The 18146-nt window shown below is 31.6% G+C and overlaps 1 protein-coding gene and 1 pseudogene across 1 annotated transcript; both read left to right on the top strand.

Annotated features, from left to right (window-relative positions):
* The first annotated feature begins 839 nt into the window (after positions 1-839).
* LOC139905285 (piggyBac transposable element-derived protein 3-like) lies at positions 840-11601 on the top strand (annotated as a pseudogene).
* Positions 11602-15285: 3684 nt separating this feature from the next.
* On the top strand, positions 15286-16443 carry LOC121118322 (stomatin). Its single transcript, XM_040712899.2, has 2 exons — positions 15286-15533; positions 15600-16443. The coding sequence occupies exons 1-2, from the start codon at positions 15402-15404 to the stop codon at positions 16293-16295; spliced, it is 828 nt and encodes a 275-aa protein (XP_040568833.1). The 5' UTR covers positions 15286-15401; the 3' UTR covers positions 16296-16443.
* Positions 16444-18146: the final 1703 nt, after the last annotated feature.

The following is an 18146-nucleotide window of genomic DNA, read 5'->3' as shown; positions in this document are numbered from 1 at the left end:
CAAAAATTATGTAATATAATGTTCCGAATATTGAAAATACTTTCTTTTAAAGTTGGAGTGTAAAATTTTATGTCATAAATGTAGCATTTTGTGACATTTCATTAAAAAAATTCAAAATAGACGTTGGATGAAAAATTAGAAAAAAAAGAAAAGAAAAAAATTGAAAGAATATTCAGATAATGGGAGATATTTCAGTTAAACATCAACTTTTATGAGCCAAATTTATATGTAAACGAATGTGACTAATTTTTTTTTCGAGATGAAAAAAATGAAATTGCAATTTTCAAAATTTTCTTTTTTTGCCCATAACTTTTTTGATTTTAAATAAATTTAGAAATAGTTTTTTTTGAGAACTATATAAACTCATTTTTTATACTCCGGATTAAAAAATGCAGAGGTTGAGAGATTTATTGTATTTGTAAAAATATCCGTTTATTTATCCCTTTTCCAGCTAAATAATGATATGCTCATTTAGGAATGAATATTTATAGATGTGTATACGTAATACATATTATAGGTATACTGACTGAAAAAATATAGATTTTTGTTGTTGAATAAATTACCCATTACTACTTATGGGTATCCACATATACATATTTTAACACAATGCTTATAAATATGAATATATATTTTCTAAAAACTAGCTATTCATGAAAACTACATAATATGATTAACAAATTAACCACGCATTATTCACGAAAAAGTAAAATAACAATAAAAAAGTATATAAATATAATATTAGTACTTTTGTATTTTGTGTGTAAATATTAATTCATAGAATTATGGTTTCTCATTTGAAAAGTATTTGTTTATTACAAATAAGAAAAGAACGTTCAATAATGAATTTAGAGATAAAAATATTGGCTAAATTGAGGTGAGAGTAAAAACTATACTTGAGAGAATGTTATTAAAAATATTATGACTAGGAGAGATACTATATCTGCTAACAGAGAACAATATAAATAGAGTTGTAAGAAATTTGATCTAAAAACGTGAGGGAGATGTTTTCTAGTTGACAATTTATATAGATTTTTTATTCTTTAATTCTTAAACAGATAATATTTAAGTATAAAGTAATCACAAGTGCATGTGTTTATGAATGACGGAGTGTAACACTGGTGATTTCAAGGGGATTTAATACGAGCGGTCCATTAAAATCTGAATACTTACTAATTCAATAGTTAATGAAGCTTGAGAGATTGAAATTAATTAATATTTTGATATATTAAAGCATAAACAATAAGCAACAAAACAAAACAACCTGAGCTCTCCATCATACGTAAAAGTCGAAAAAAGGACACTTGAATGTGATCGACGAATTTCAATTCATGTACTCCAAGCAGTTGGGCGTCTCCAGGACCAACATCTAAACGGTCACCAAGTCGGAAACGTTGGAGAGGAAGAAAAGCTCTGCCAAAAAGGCCAAACCTGACCCAGAGGAGTTAAAAAAAACAGGGCAGGCCAATACCCTTAAGTGTCGAGGGAAAGGCCTGCAGTGTCTGTCATTCAACAACCAAGACCCTCAAAGGCACTGTCAGCCTACACTGGGTCTCCATGAGAGATAAATATATCCGTAGATTGGAAGCCATCATTGCTGCTAAGGGTGGCTACATTTATGATTAAGAGATCTCAGACAGACTTATATTTATTATATTAATTTTGTCGAAATTATTTTGTTAATTAATAAATTATGTTTTGTTGAATTTTAAAATTCAAAGTGTTCAGATTTGAATGGACCATTCGGTAAGTGTACCTCCTAGTTAGACTAAGCAGGGAAAGAGACAATTTGAGTATCAACATTGGAGTAATTCCTACCTACGCCCTTTCCAGATACAGTGTGACATTAATTTTTGTGTCCTTACTCTGATAGCTTATTGCCGCTGATCTAACAGCTAAGCTACAATCCACCATTATATTTTTCAAATTTTCAGGGTTATAGTGCCATTATTTTTTTGGAGCATATGAACAAATCATATTTTATGGAACTCTTACTGTAAACTGTAAATAGGGATGTAAATTGTAAGCATTTTCTATATGTAAAAAGAAAAAAGTCGTTTGAAAAGGAAAAGTGATTTTATAATATAAAAAGTGAGAACATAAAACAATATTGAACTAAAGTCAAGGAAAGAAGAAAATCCCAATTCGATTTGTAAATTGATATATATAAACTTTAAAGGGTCAAAAAGAGGGTTCGTGAGTACATAGGAATAGAAAGATCCGATACTTTTTATAGTACTTTTATTACTAGGTACTATGGAACTTCAATAACTTCTTCTAAATTCATCATTTTACAAAAATTACTTCCTTCATTTTTTAAAAATAAAGCAAATAATCCCAATTTATTTTTCTACGTCATACAGCTCAATGATTTATAAGAATACTTGAGTAAATTATAGTCTTTGTATTCAAATTTTTGGGATGAGTTAATGTGCCCAAGAATTTTGGTCATAATTTAGAACTTTTATTTAATTTAAGTGTCTAATATTATTTCTGATATGGCTTTTCGAATGAAATCAATAAATTTATCGTGCTTCATTGTGACTAAAATTTTAAGGGCAAAATTAAAAATTTTAAAAGAATAATTTGATGATAGAAATTGACGACCTTTTTTCGAAAAATATCAATGTATTTCACACTCAATTTTGAGATAAATCATTAAAATTTGCTGTTGTGTTGACAGGCTACAATGATTTAAAAAAGGAAAGTAAGCAAAGAGTCCGTCATAATTGTTTAATCGAATTGCGTCTTTAAATATAGATTAATGTCTATAAAAGTAATTATAGTCTAGAAAACGCCGTTACATTAGAAAAAAGTGGCCCAAATCCGTTAACGTGTTAGACGAATAAATAATAAGTGAATCAAACCCATGCCGTAGAAAGCCATCTTTAAATGGTGGACCCCCCATTCTTAAGCTCTGATTACAACAACTGCTACATATTCCTTAAATATCATCGTAATCAAGTAATGAATAACCCTAGGTATTCTTTGATTTATAGACAATGTCAACTATGTCTTATAAGAAACAAGTCCAAAGGATATTCAAAATGAAAATCGATTTGTAAATTGATATATATAAACTTTAAAGGCTCAAAAAGAGGTTTCGTGAGTACATAGGAATAGAAAGATCCGATACTTTTTATAGTACTTTTATTACTAGGTGTTATGGAACTTCAATAACTTCTTCTAAATTCAGCATTTTACAAAAATTACTTCCTTCATTTTTTAAAAATAAAGCAAATAATCCCAATTTATTTTTCTACGTCATACAGCTCAATGATTTATAAGAATACTTGAGTAAATTATAGTCAGTTGGACTGATGTATTCTATAGATTTCTATAGTATTATTTTTTAGAAAATATAGATATAGATCTTTATAAGAAATGAGCAAACTAAATTTTTGTATTATAATCTGCAAGGCAGTAATTCTGTATTGCGTTTACTAATAAGCAAATGAAACAACGATTCCCTAGACAAACACTATTACCAAATGATTTTGGGTCTTTTTCCTGTTGTTTTTTGGGGGAAAGGTTACGAGTTACAATAAAGTTAAATTACGTGTATAGGACTTTTAAATTTCGTTAATATATTTGGTGATCTAGTTTCGACTAAATAGACTCTTAGTGTATGTACAACTAGTGTTTTGTCAGCCCTTCTTTATTTGGACTAGTCCAGTCTAGTCTTAAAACTGCTCCTATCAGTCGTAGGGACCGTTCATTACGACCGTAAGTCCTTCGTACTATAAGTACTAGAACTGATGAAAAAAAGATTTAAAGTTCAGTGACGTCATAAATGACTATAATTTATCCGGTTTAGGACTGGTATGCACAATCGATACTGAACTGGATGGGACGGCAGTCTTGGTCCTTAATCAGGCTTGACACAACACTACGAGTATGTATAATACGTTGTTATTCTTATTTTTAAATTGCAATCTTTCCTCACAAGGGAAACAGAAAAAATACCTGAAATACTTGTAGGCAATTCTTCCAAACTGTGAAATTATTACTTAATAATGGTAAGGAATTGTTCCCAGTTTTATAATAAGAACTAATTCGAACTCAATTAATCAACGCTCAAAACACTAATTAGTAGGGGGAAAAGAAACATACGTACTAAGTAAATACAATGTATATCTTTTGTAAGCGAGATAACGCTATGACAACATCTACGCATTTTTTCTTAGAGTATATTTAGTACGTACATTGTACAATCACCTTTTTTGAAATTTAAAATAAGACCTGTTGATAGTGTTGGATCTGTCCTAGCACTGATTTCCATATCTTAGGATGGAAGGATATAATCGAAAAAAGTATGAATGATAGCTAGAACGTGTACACATCTCCTACTTTTAACTTCAGTTATTTTTTCTCTTTGAAAGACGTTAGGAATTATGACTTCAACAACTCAAATGACATAGTTAGTAATACATCATTTCAGCTGTAGTAGTTTCGAAGAACGCCCGATAATGACCTCTTCTTATTCTGACAAATTTGATTAAGACTGGATTACCATTGACAGCAGTGTTTTTATTTTTGAGAACGATCTAACACCACCTGTTGAATAGAAAAAATGAAAAAATATGTCGTGAAACATTTAGAGTTGTGTCGGTCTTTATTTACGACAGAAAGCTTGAGTCCTGTCCACTTCAGTTTCGGTCTGGTCCAGTTCAGTCCTGTATATCAATTCTCAAACCAAAAAAAGTTATGACCTTTCATTCTGTTTTTAATCAGTTATAGAAGAGATAGTCCCAAAGACCGTTCCTAAGACTAGAATGAACTGAACCGAATAAATAGTGAACGAAACAACACAATAAGTATAACAATTTTTTAGTTTAGATTTGCAACCTATTAGATGAAAGCAAAGAAAATAAATAACGAGATCACAGATATAGAATTTGCTTTCAATGTTACTGTCTTTAAATTTGTATTTACCTAATATTTATTTCATTTTATCCACTTATTCTAAATTTATTTATATGTATTTGCTTTATCTAATATGAGACAAATAACAATAGACGGCTCTCTTTTTGTTACCCAGTATGTGAAACATTAATCCAATTATAATTTATCTATTTTTGAAGATAACGACGTGAGTTAGGTCACAAGAAACTATTGAAGATTGTATCTCTGAGACATCTACGTATGTAGTTATATCTATTCTTTTCTTTAAAACTTTTAATTGAGGAACCATTATTCGGAATCAAGGACCAATAACTATAAAAAGAATAAGAATTGGGAAAAGAAGTTTCATACTCCCTTCGTTTAATGTAATTTTAACGAAAAACACACACCTTTATTATAAGGGATTTAAGAATAAGACAAATGCTACGATGTTAAATTTAAAGGATGACACCCGAGAGTAAGGAATTGAAACCTTTCTCTCATATGGAAATAAGAGAAAAAGTAGAGTAGATCTGAAACTCTCAATTTTAATTTCAATGCATTTTTTTAGTCTGTTCTGACGAATATAGTTAGGATAGATCACTCAATCATTTTTGGGCAAAAATAGCGCCTAGTGGGAGAAGTGAAAGTGACCACACCAGATGGTAATCATTTTGATAATTATTTCTGGGCGAATGTTCAAGTGAAAGTTTTAAAGAACGTCATGGAAGTGTTGAGTCAATGAAGGGAGCTGTTGATTAAGTTTGGATTTAAATGGATCTAGACTACATTTCTAAGTCGTCTCTGTCTCTTTCCATAAGAGGATTACTGCAATAGAACACTACCAATTCTGACATAATTGAATATCTAGATAAATAGTTGATAGGTTTCGAGATAGTTTTGTATAAAATAATATTTTGTAATATATATAATAACTAATTTACTAGGCTATAAAACTGTGTAAACTTCTAGTTTCCAACACAATAAAGGGTGTGACCTCTATTTAACAACTAACACGATTGGAAAAAAAGTAGAAAGATTGTAATTTAAAATAATCATCCGAATTTAATAAAAACAAATGACAAATAATAGCTGAATAAAAAAAATATTATCTTGCAATATAGTCGCCTTAGGTGTCATTAACGGTCTCAATTTGATCTTGGACCCTAGATCAAATTATCTAGGATTTTGTGTGTGTCTCTCAACTGCATCCCACATAAAGAAGTCCATTGGGGTTCAGGTGCAATGAACCCAACACTGTGTCCAACAAAGTAAAAAAAAAAAATCTGACAACAAGGACAGTGTTTGTCTTTTCTGTTATATGTTAAGCTTTTCGCATCTTCTAGGATTTGTTTCTCAAATTGTCTTGTATACACTTCCTGATCATCCTTTCAGAACAGTTGAGATCCCTTCAAATGACCTTCATCGTTTTAGATAACTAATAATCAATGATTTATTGCAATGAAATCCTAATCCCTCTGACATTCTGACTTTATATTGAGATCAGCACGCTTTGCTGTTGATTCATAATCACCTCCAGCCTCTTCTAGTTCCTTCCTGACTCTCCAGATAAAGGACCTATCCAGGTTTAGTAAGTTTACCATCATAACATTGTCTTGTACGGCGGTGATCGCAACAAGGCCACTCATCCTTATCCATGATTGTGGAATAAATACTTCGTTGATCGATACCATTTTTTAACTGACGCCAAATCCTTCTGGCTAACCGTTTAAATAACAAACAACGTCTTATCTGTGCATGCTCAATACACATCTGTCGCAAACGCTCAAAGTTCCTTGTGCAACAACGGCTGCACGCTTTAAAATCCATTTTCGAATCGTTTATTAGCTAATTTGCAGGAACTAAGGAAATTGTTTAAATATAGTCAATGATACAAATTCATAAGTTTTTTAGACAATCCATATTGCCCCGAAACAGTTACAAATGACAATATCTAAATAATAAAAAGGTTTTTTTCATTATTAAATGTTTCATGTAATTTTAATAAATTTTACATCCTGTAACTTTAAAAAAAATAGAATTTTAATGAAAACAAGGGATAAAGTCATTAATTATATTGTAAAGTTACTTATAAAAATAACATTAATTAATTAAAAATATGATTTTGGCAAAATAGCTATCAAAGTCGAATGACTGCTGTTGATGGGTCAAAATGAACAAATAATTATTAATCAGTGGCATAATGTAAGCCATTTATATTTTTTTGATTTTGATCTAACTTACAATCACAGTGAATTAACGCTAAATGCACATATTTAATTAAATTGACATATGGTACAACCAACATAAGGGGAGAATTATACAAAATTGGGGTGAAAAAGCTTTTAAATGCAAAAAATATATTTATAAATTTCGTAATTTTATCACTGTTTTTTATCTCATCATAACTTTATCAAATGTTAATTAATCAGGGTTCTTTCAAAACTGCGAGATAAATTGCTCAAGTATAAGTACTGATGAGTAGAATGGAGTAATTTGAAATGAAAAAAAGCTCACAAGCAGAAGGCAGGAGCGCAAGATATGGTACACCTAAATTAAAACCCTTGTTAATATCAGTTGCGTGTTATATGATTTATGTGTTATATATATTTGGAAAATGAATTAATACTATAAAGAAGAGTACCTTCTACATTTAAAACATCATTAGTGGATGGAAAATAATGTAACTATATTTAAGTTAATATATATTCATTTCATTATGTGTTTGTAAATTAATTTACACCAAAGAAAGACAATAATGCATACTTCAGAGGTGGAAGTTGATACTACGACAACCTATTAAATAATGCACAAAAAAGAAAAAAGAGCACTCGCAACAACTGCTGTTCCTTTTTTAATTTCTAAAGGTAGTTTTTTAGAAACTACTAAACTCTTCTGATGAGTTATACGAGTATTATATGAAAAAAGGAAATAATTTGCAATTGAAATATATCGTTGTGTTAAATTCTAGTCAAAATTTTCGAGTTCCGCCGAATTTTGCGTTGAGTCTAATTCAAGTTTTTGAGATTTACATATACTATGTGATGAGTTAACAGACAAACAATCTTAAACAAAAATCATATGAAGGAGATGCCCTTTGTTTTTTTGTTTTTTTTTACACCATATATATATAGGGTGTATTAAAATAAGTTCCATTTATTTATGCGTGGTAAGCAAGTTGGAGTAGTAGTATAGGGTCGGCCGTGGCTTCATTCCAGAGGCAAGATTCTAAAGTATATATATACAGTCAATTTTTATCATATGTTGGAGTAGTGAAGAACGTGTGTTTGCCGTCGAAACTAAATATTGTAAAAAAATAGTTTGGTGGAGTATTTTATGAATTTAAGCTAATTGCAATTTAGTTCCTGAGTTTTTATTAGTACAATTTATGATAATCAGTTAGTCTCTTATATTTCTAAACTTCAAAAAGTAGTTATTTCATAGTTAATTTTCATAGTTTGTAAATTTGCAAAATTCGTTGAACCGCAAGTAATCCAGGAATAATTATACTAGAGAGCTAAAAATCAAACTTAAAGTAATACAAGAATTGTAGATTGTTGCAAATTGTACAAATTGGATAATTAAAACTGGATTTATTCCAGAAAAACCCACATTTTTAAGACTTTTTAAAAATCGCCAATTACTCATTTTACCATCAACCAATTATGAAATAAGATCGGTTGTTTATTTAATTTTGTATAAAAAGAGTATGTTTCTAAAACCTCTCAATGAAAAGTTATTAAAAGCGAAACAAAGAAACGAAAAAATCAGGCAGTATTAAAATACCAATGTTCGATTTTGTGGGACACATCGGAGAGGTATTTATGTTCATGTATTTTATACATGAACATAATTTTATATGTGTAGTTGTTAAGATATTATTATAGAGATACAAATGTATAGGCTACGCTTTTAAGAAAATATTAAAAACCAATATTATAATACAGTATTAAATACAATACTACGTAGGATTTTAATATTATGAAATATATATGTATATTATATATGTATTTAATTCGTTTTAAAAATTGTAGAGGAATAATATCACAATGATAGTCTGGGAGTACTATAATAAATAAATAGCAGTTGGTGTGACTTACTTATTTGGCTAACTACCAAAAAGTTTAGGGCCTTTTTCCATTATACATTAAAGTTAACGACGTCTCCTGGAGGACAAAAATAAGTTTTTGTTAAACATTACCTTGTACAAATATTCATCTCGTGGTTTGGGTTTCCTACAAGGCTTTATATCAACTTATAGTATTTTTTGCCTCAATAAAAAATAAAACAAATTGATGTTACGGATAAAATACACCTTACAAGCAAATACTTTTCTTTTAAATTAATGAATAATTATTTTTACGATTCACAGAAGGTTTTTGCTTAAAAAGTATGAAAAAAGTGGCCTTTTCTTCTCCAAACTGAAAAAAAAAAAAGAAGAATTTAAATTGTTTTTTTTTGAATTAGCCCTTAACGCCTGTATGTGAGTAATTCGACAAATCATAAATAAATACAACTATTTGGAAGAAATAAAGAAGTAGAATTTAGAAACCGATTAAAACCGATAGATAATATTTTTTGTTTAGGTTTTATGCTAGTTTTTAGTCAAAAAAGCGTGTTGCTTTTCATCTAAAACAAAAACTTTGGTGGTGCACCCCGTGCATTTGGTTTCTCCCTCATCTTTGTTTTACTTGACAGCATAAACAAAATTCCAGATATACTAGATAGTTGTTAATAATCATGCACGTTTATAAAAATTATCCAGAACATATTTATTTCATTAAAGTACTTTATAAGTTGTAATTTAAGACAATTACAACAGTTTTTATGAGTGTGACTTTGTAGTCACATCAGTGGTATCAACTAATCATTTTTACTGTTATAAGAGTGGCTTTTTCGTCACATCCGTAATATGACGATTATTTTTCAATTCATATTTATTGTTATGAAAATATGTAAATTGTTATTTTACATTTAAATATATAATAGAGGCATATATTCTTACTATGTGTTGGGTATTGAGAATTTAGTTCATTATCATAGTAGATAGCTATATTTGGTGCTTAGTAGTACTACATTCCATATACCTAAATAAAATTATGCTATAGAATAGTTATACTTATAGAATATTATTATGTTTTCTGAATTAGCATTATCTACAAATTGTATGGTGGCAAGAGATCTCAGAAAATACATATACTTACAAGTGTTCAAAATAGTAATATGTCAGATAATAAAATTTATGATAAAGAAGTGTTAAAGCAGTCCCCAGAAAGACATCAAGGATAAAAGAATTATAGGTTCTGATAATGAGATTACTCTGGAAATATTTGATGAATCGTCTGGTGTAGTAGAAACTCAAGAGACAGAAATTGCTGATGCTAGAGATGGAAGAGGAAGGACACGGTATAATAGTAGTAAATGGACTTTCATTCCGGATGGAGAAACTACAATCCTTCCTTTGACATTCTTAATACACTTACAGTAAGTACCTCAAGCAGTTTCTATCTGATGATTTTGTTAGATTTGTTGGTCAGATAAACTAATTTCTATTCAGTCCAGAAGAATATAAATAAACCACTGAATATTACACACAGGAAACTGGAGTAATGAATTGGATTAGTATGCTTCTTCTCCATCAGCAAGCTGCCCAATACAACCATGCACTGGAATAAAAATTTATTGCCAATGACTCATATAGCTGGAGCATTAATGGGTCGTGACAGATTTGATGCAATAAAAATTAATTATCACATGGTAGACAACTCTCTACTACAAGATAATTTAATCAATTCAGAAAAGTTTTGGAAAGTAAGGACAATGATTAATCATCTCTGAGAGAAGTTTCAAACAATTCCGAATGAATACAGAATCTATGTGAAGATAAGCAACTGGTTCCTTTCAAGTGAATATCGTCTATGGAAAAGTATATTTCAAGCAAGCCAAGGAAATGCGGATACAAGATCTTTGTTATAGCAGATTCTAAAGGCATGCCCTACTACTTCATCCCCTACATAGGGAATATTAAACCAGTGGACGATCCTTCTGTACCAGACCTCAAACCAAGTGCCAACATTGTTCAACATTCTTCTTCGATAATTGGTTTAGTTCATTATCACTAGTGGATCATCTAGCAAGTCGGGGTATATGGTGCTGTGGAACGGTAAGACCACCAAGATTAGTTGGTATGCCAAAAACAGATTCTGAAAATGGCAGGGGTGCGTACGAAGGTGGAAAAATTATCCAGGATAATTTAGAAACTTTTCATTTGAAATGGGTCGACAACAGGTAGTATATATGATTTCTACTTTTGCTAGTATTTGCCCTGTTACAATGATTTCTTGCTTCGATTGAAAGAAGAAGATACTAGTTGATGTACCATGTCCTGATATTGTACGAAAATATAATAAATCGATGGGAGGGTTTCATTTAGCAAATAAACTCATTCCTTTGTACAAGATTACAATATCATCAAACAAATACTATATGAAGTTGATATTTCATATAATTGATATAACCGTTGTAAACTCATGACTAATGGACGGAAGAGATGCTGATAATTTAACTTTACCAACAAAATATATAATGTCATTAGCTACGTTCAAAGTACTTCTTGCCTTCGACTGGATGAAAACCAGGCAAAGTAGCAAAGAAAAAAAGGTAGACCTCCATCATCAGATAGTCCATAGGCCTCCAAGATGTGTTGCACTAGCCTATTAGATCTATAGTGCAAGGGTGGAATTGCACACTTACCAATGGTCGAAAGCAAAATGAACCGATATAAGGAAGCAAACCGTGATTGGAGGACAAACATTATATGCAAAAAGTGCAAGATCATTCTTTGCTTAAACAATAAAGCAAACTTCTTCAACTCGTACCATAGCTGATTGTCTTTGAATACTATAGTATTTCTTTATAATGCTTCAACTACACCAATGCACAATATCTTATATATAGAAAAGTATACTTTTGAATTTTCCTCCTCCATTTGTTTCTGCCTAGCGACTGTTTATGTTGTAAAATTAGGAGGGAAGGGGAGATTGCATTATACAGTTAATTCGTTTTGGATGAACACTTATGAGAATTCCATCCGTTCAATAATTTTTAGTTATTAACATGAAGGGGAGATTGCATTAACCAGTTAATTGGTCTTGGATTGCTGCAATTCAAATGAATACTTATCAGAATTTAATTTGTTCAATACAACCAAATAGTGACATTGTATAATTAATTTGAAATATTGCTTTGGCAATACTTTGCAGTTCATATGCCCCAAAAGCACTCTGTTGAAGCATTGGGTTTTACGCAGGATACTAAATTATTTAGAGGTAAAGTAATTTTAAAGTTGTTGTGTAGTTGGTGCATGTATTAAGTGATCTTTACTTTAGGAAAAGTTAGGATGTACCCATATTATATATTTTATTTCTAATTATTTTATTAATACATACTAAGACAAGCTTACTAATCCTTTTCCTAATTCTCTTTTTTAATTTGTATTTAATATATGTACTAGTGTTGTGTTTTGGTTTGGAAATCCTAGACCGATCTAGAACTGTCCAAAGGAAAAATTATGTCTAGTTCGGACTAAAAAAAACAAAAACAGTCTAGACAGATTTGATAGATAAATTGCTTATAATATGACACCATATGTATTTTCAAGTACAATGATATCATACGAATCTTAAACAGAGATTGCTCGGATGAATGTAAATCACGTCCTATCTCGTGGAATACGGAACTCTGAATTCGAGCATCTCTTGAGATGGATAATCAAGTTAAAAAAATATTCCGTCGATTCCCTCTATCTACCTTGGAGAAAATAGAATTCCACTTAATAATAAATTAATAAAAAACAACAACTAATATGCGAGGAAACAGATTCTTATTACTTATACGACTTATTATGTATTAATCCATTGATTTGCTATTGTAATCGAATGAATACATTTATATTCATGTATACAGTATTTGGTTTATAACAAATTATGTCCTTTTGAGATTTTTTTGACAAGAATCAATGACGGGTGATTTAGATATAAAAAAATTGGTATCTCCCAATTTATGAGACCGAAGAAAAATCGATCCGTAGGGTAAGACAAAAAAATAAAAAAGATAAAAATCGGTAGTTGATCTTGTTTTATGAAAAAAATAAACTTATTAGCGGAAAAACAAATTTGACCTCTAGAGACCAGGAATCTGCACGTATATATAACTCAGAATTCTGAACAACTTTTATTTTATTTCTAAGGCCTGTATTTGTCTCCGTTCGTAAAATAAATACCCTGGTTAAGCGTTTTTATTTGCGGACAAATATATTAGTATATTATAGACTACACATATTGATGGAGGGCGCTAGTGTCGCGTGATATTACGTCAACTGTTGTATGCTCCCTCTTTGATATACTTATACTTATTCAGAGTAGGGCAGCAAAATGTGTACTCGAGAGATGGATTTAGAAATACATCATTAATTTTATATTTTTAATAACAGGCAAAAAATAACGTTAACAAAACATGTAAACAAGGTTTTTGCATAACTTTTTTTCACTCAATATGGCCATCTTCATTATCAATCCCTGCCTTTACACGTCTCCTGAAACTCCTCTGACAAGTGGTCCCATACAACCACTATGAAGGACTTCTGTGAGTCCATATTTCGGTGTGAGGTCCTGGTGGTTTCCCTCTCTAAAGTGCCCAATTTAGAAAAGTCCGGTGGCTTGAAATCTGGTGAGAAAGGTGCAATATCGATTTGGACTAGAATCGAGCCATTTCATCTGCACATAACTTTTGACAATTGGTGGACGTGTTAGAGTAGTTGCATCCCTGAGTCCACCCTCTTGGTCTTGATCTTCAGCCATGACAAGATGGTGTACTGAAGCACCTTACAGTAGTTCTCCTGAATGATTTTCTGTCCAGCCTTGAAAAAGAACGGAGGCATCTTCTTTCTGTCAGAGGCCACAACACTGAGGACCATTGTTTGGACACGATATTTGTCGTGGTAATTCACTTGGACCTCTTCTTTTGTTTCTGCAAGCCAGTGGCCGTTCCAGCCGTTGTGGAATTGATCAGCTGTAAAAATCTTCTAGAAAATTTTCCCAATTGACCCATTTAGTTTGATCCATGTAAGGATTTTCTTGCACCTCTGTCAGAAGGTGGTGCGGGTAATTGTGGAACAAACATCTAGGAGATTTGAGATGCGCTGCCTGTGGCTTATGATTTACCTTTTCGACCAGCGGTTCACTTACACAACACATGGGGTGGCATTTATTATAAGATATTGAAAGGGGTCATTGATGCTCAGGGAGCAGTGGTGGTGGATAATGTTCCACTGTTTGGACTAGTGCTTCACTTGCACCACCCGTGGCTGAGGTGTATCGTAGGATATTACAAGGGGTCCTGGATACTCAGGATAGCGGTGGTGATAGATTTTGATCAAATTGCGGACAAGTGGTTCACTACCTTAACCCCTGGGCTGGGGTGTATTATAAAATATTAGAAGGGGTCCTTGATACTCAGGATAGTAGTGGTGATAGGGGTTAATCCCCATTAGGTACCATCTGTTCCCCTGTACGAACTGTTGGCCGAGATTTATTTCACTAAATAAAATGGAGTCTGTTGTGACAATTTCTTATCATACTATAGTTCGATTGTCTGAATACAATAAAATCTACATGAAAATGCACTAGATTTTAATATATTTAACCGCAATGCCACTTGAAATATTTGACTGTTAAATTGCTGGAAAAATTGCTTTTAAAAAACAAAATTATGGAATTTTTTTTCTTTTTTTCATTTTAGAACAAATATAAAAAAAAGGTGAAAGCTAATTTTCAAGGCTAAACTGGTTAAAAAGATAATCTGACAACCTTGTAAAATTCTTAGAAAATACTAGATACTGTCAAATATTTTTCAATGTTTCTTTGTATTATGAGTGTTCTACGTTTACTTTCTATATTGGGACAAGTTTGCTACAAAATACCACTTGAGGGGAGAATGGGAGAATCAAAACATTAGGTAGGTTCCAGCAATGCAGCCTGCGATCCACAGGTTGGACATCCTTGCACTATATTATCAAATTGTTTGCTATGAAATTGTATCGTTTTCAAATCCTTAATTATCAAATTGCATAACAATGAATTGTTTTATAATCAAATTACCCACAATAATTTCATCTGACAATGTATATAAATGAACGAAATTTGGAGTTTTACAGATTGCTCGGCATTTTACAAAATGCCCGATTTTCCACATTACCCATAACAATGACATATGATCCCAGCTACTGATGAAAATTCAACAACTAAAAGGACGACTTGGTAAAAGATCGATTAAGATCGGCCCTATGACTACAAAATTAATCAGCAAATATATTAGAAGGAAACTGCTATGTAAATGTCACCCTATATAATTAATCTTATCTTTTACTTGTTACAGACTACATATATTGGATAAAAAATATATAAATAATAATAATGTGAGAAGAAGTGTTGTAATTCTTATTAGTTTTTTTAGGCTTAGTAATGGATGTAGAAAGAAACGAGGAGTCATCATGTGTCAACTCCTTTGCAAGCATTCTTCTTACAACTCTGGCTACACTCTTAGTTATTATAACCTTTCCATTTTCACTCTTTTTCACAATCAAGCAAGTTAAAGTAATATTCATTACTTCCTTTCTTAGAAGTAAAACTTTATATGTCGTCTTCCATACGTTTTTTCAGGAGTATGAACGAGCTGTTATTTTCCGACTTGGAAGATTAAAAAAAGGTGGTGCTGTAGGACCAGGACTGTTCTTCGTTCTTCCAGGTGTTGATGAAATACAAGTTGTTGATCTCCGAACGATTTCGTTTGATGTACCCCCCCAAGAAATCCTAACAAAGGACAGTGTCACCGTCGCTGTAGATGCTGTAGTTTATTACAAAATCAGCAATCCGCTTGCCTCCGTCTGCAATGTGTCCAACGCACCCACTTCAACTCGTCTTCTCGCCTCCACCACTCTTCGTAACACTTTGGGTACTAAGAGCCTTGCAAATATCCTCTCGGATAGAGAGCATATAGCCCAAGATCTACTCCGACAATTAGATAAAGCTACAGATCCATGGGGGATAAAGGTAGAGAGAGTGGAAATGAAGGACGTTCGACTACCTAAACAGCTTCAAAGAGCAATGGCCACAGAGGCAGAGGCAATGAGAGAAGCAAAGGCTAAAGTGATATCGGCTGAGGGAGAGCAAAAGGCTTCGAGGGCATTAAAGGAGGCGTCTGACATCCTTTCAGATTCTAAATCTGCACTTCAATTAAGATATTTACAAACCTTATCGGATATTTCTGCAGAAAAGAACTCCACCATTATTTTTCCTCTTCCAATCGATTTGATCCAGGGATTACTCCCTGGAGAAAAAGTTAAATCACCCGTTTGATTCGACGTTTCATTATCGTAAACTTTTCAAACAATGATGCTTATTTAAAAGTTATTATGAGAAGGTTCATTCAGAACTATTAGGATATTTAATTTTACGTTGGGATTAATTGATCAAATAAATGTAATAATAAAACACTATTACTTAAGTATTATCAAAGGAAAGCTAAATTAATACAATCCTTTCAATTTTTAATGTGTACGTATGTTCAATGCAATCCATACAACTCTTTAGAAAATTTTGAATAGCTTAAGGCAATGGTTTTCAAAGTGGGGCCGAAGGGAAGCTAGGGGGCGCAGAAAGATGGAGAATTGAGGATTACTTTCAGTCTACACATACATAGTACACATATTTTGTATAAAGCGGGCCTTAGGTAAAAATGTATTAGTGTAGGGAGTCTTGGCATAGTAAAGTTTGGGAAACACTGGCTTAAGAAATATTATAGTTATCATATTGTAGGGCGGCGTACAAAAAACATTGTTGCAATAAACACACACAAAAAAAAAAAAAAAAAAAAAAAATCAGAAAATTTACTTATTGATTAAAGATAATTTGTTTTTATAATATATATTGTATTTTCTTTGTATATTCTACATAGGAACATAAGATAAGAACCGAGAACGATATGCAATATATTGCGTTCTCGGTTTGACTTTTTCAGTTCCGGTTCCAGTTCTTGAACCACTGGAAACGGAACTGAAAAAGGAACAACCATGCTAATGAGTAATCAATTGATTAACACACAGCGAAGATAATTAATACTTGCTTGTATAAATTTTTAATTCATTCCAAGACCTATCAAGATCATCATTAACAATAACTGTATCAAATACTTCAGGAATTGTTCCATAGTCGATTTCCACCTTTGCTGCCGACAGATTTTTCGAGTTTCAAAGTTGTAAGCTAACCCATGTACATCACCGATTTGGGGTGATCCAGGCTTTTGGTTTACAGAGAAACCGAGAGTGATTGTAAATTCAGCAGCAAGCTTCTAAATGAGAGTAGATTTACCAGAGCTAGATGTACCACAAAAGAATCAAGGTTTATTCATATTTTTGGATATCATAATCGTAGGCAATACTGAAATGAGATAAAATACAAAGTGAGATGAATTGAATATATTTAGACAAATGGAGATATGATGTATAATGTTCCACGACACTCAGGAAGGAGTGTTATTAAATAATTTAATTTCCATAATTTAATGAAACAAGTATAACGGGAGACGTAATTTTTATCTATGTAAATAGTCAGTTCATTTCAAAATATGGCTTAGAATCGAAATTATACACTCAAATTTGATTTTTATAAAATAATTTCAAAGGTCAAATCTACATCGATTGAAAGTTGTAATTTTTGTGTTTTGAGGCTTAAATAACAATAATGAATGTGGGTTTTACCGGTATAGTGTTAGTTCACTTGAAACTAAACTCGCACTGAAAAGATCATAACTTCATAAGTGAGAAGTTGCGTGTTAATTTATTTATTTTCTTGCGTGACGTTTATGCTTTGTCATTCATATACATCTATTTGATTTATGTGTGAAATAGTTTAACAAAGAGCCATATAATCTTCGTTCCGCCTATTCTATTACTGTGATCGAGTGAGACCTCTGTTGTTAATAGTGGATAATATAATTACCAATAGGATTAAAATAACTCTAATGGCGGCAGACTGGCTCATTGGCTCTTAAATTGAAAGGAGAGAATGATTTTAAAGTCGAAGCAATAGTTGCAAAGACACTCACGATTATTTGCCTTGTAGAAAAAAAAAAGGACTCCTCTTCCTGCATGTCTTAACGAATATCGCAAGATATAATGTAACAGTGGGCTTTAAAACCGGACAAATTAT

Source organism: Lepeophtheirus salmonis, chromosome 5 (genome assembly GCF_016086655.4).
Source record: "Lepeophtheirus salmonis chromosome 5, UVic_Lsal_1.4, whole genome shotgun sequence".
In the NCBI taxonomy this organism is placed as follows: domain Eukaryota; kingdom Metazoa; phylum Arthropoda; class Copepoda; order Siphonostomatoida; family Caligidae; genus Lepeophtheirus; species Lepeophtheirus salmonis.
The sequence above is the reverse complement of the archived record's forward strand: the minus strand, read 5'-3'. Positions and strand labels throughout refer to the sequence as shown.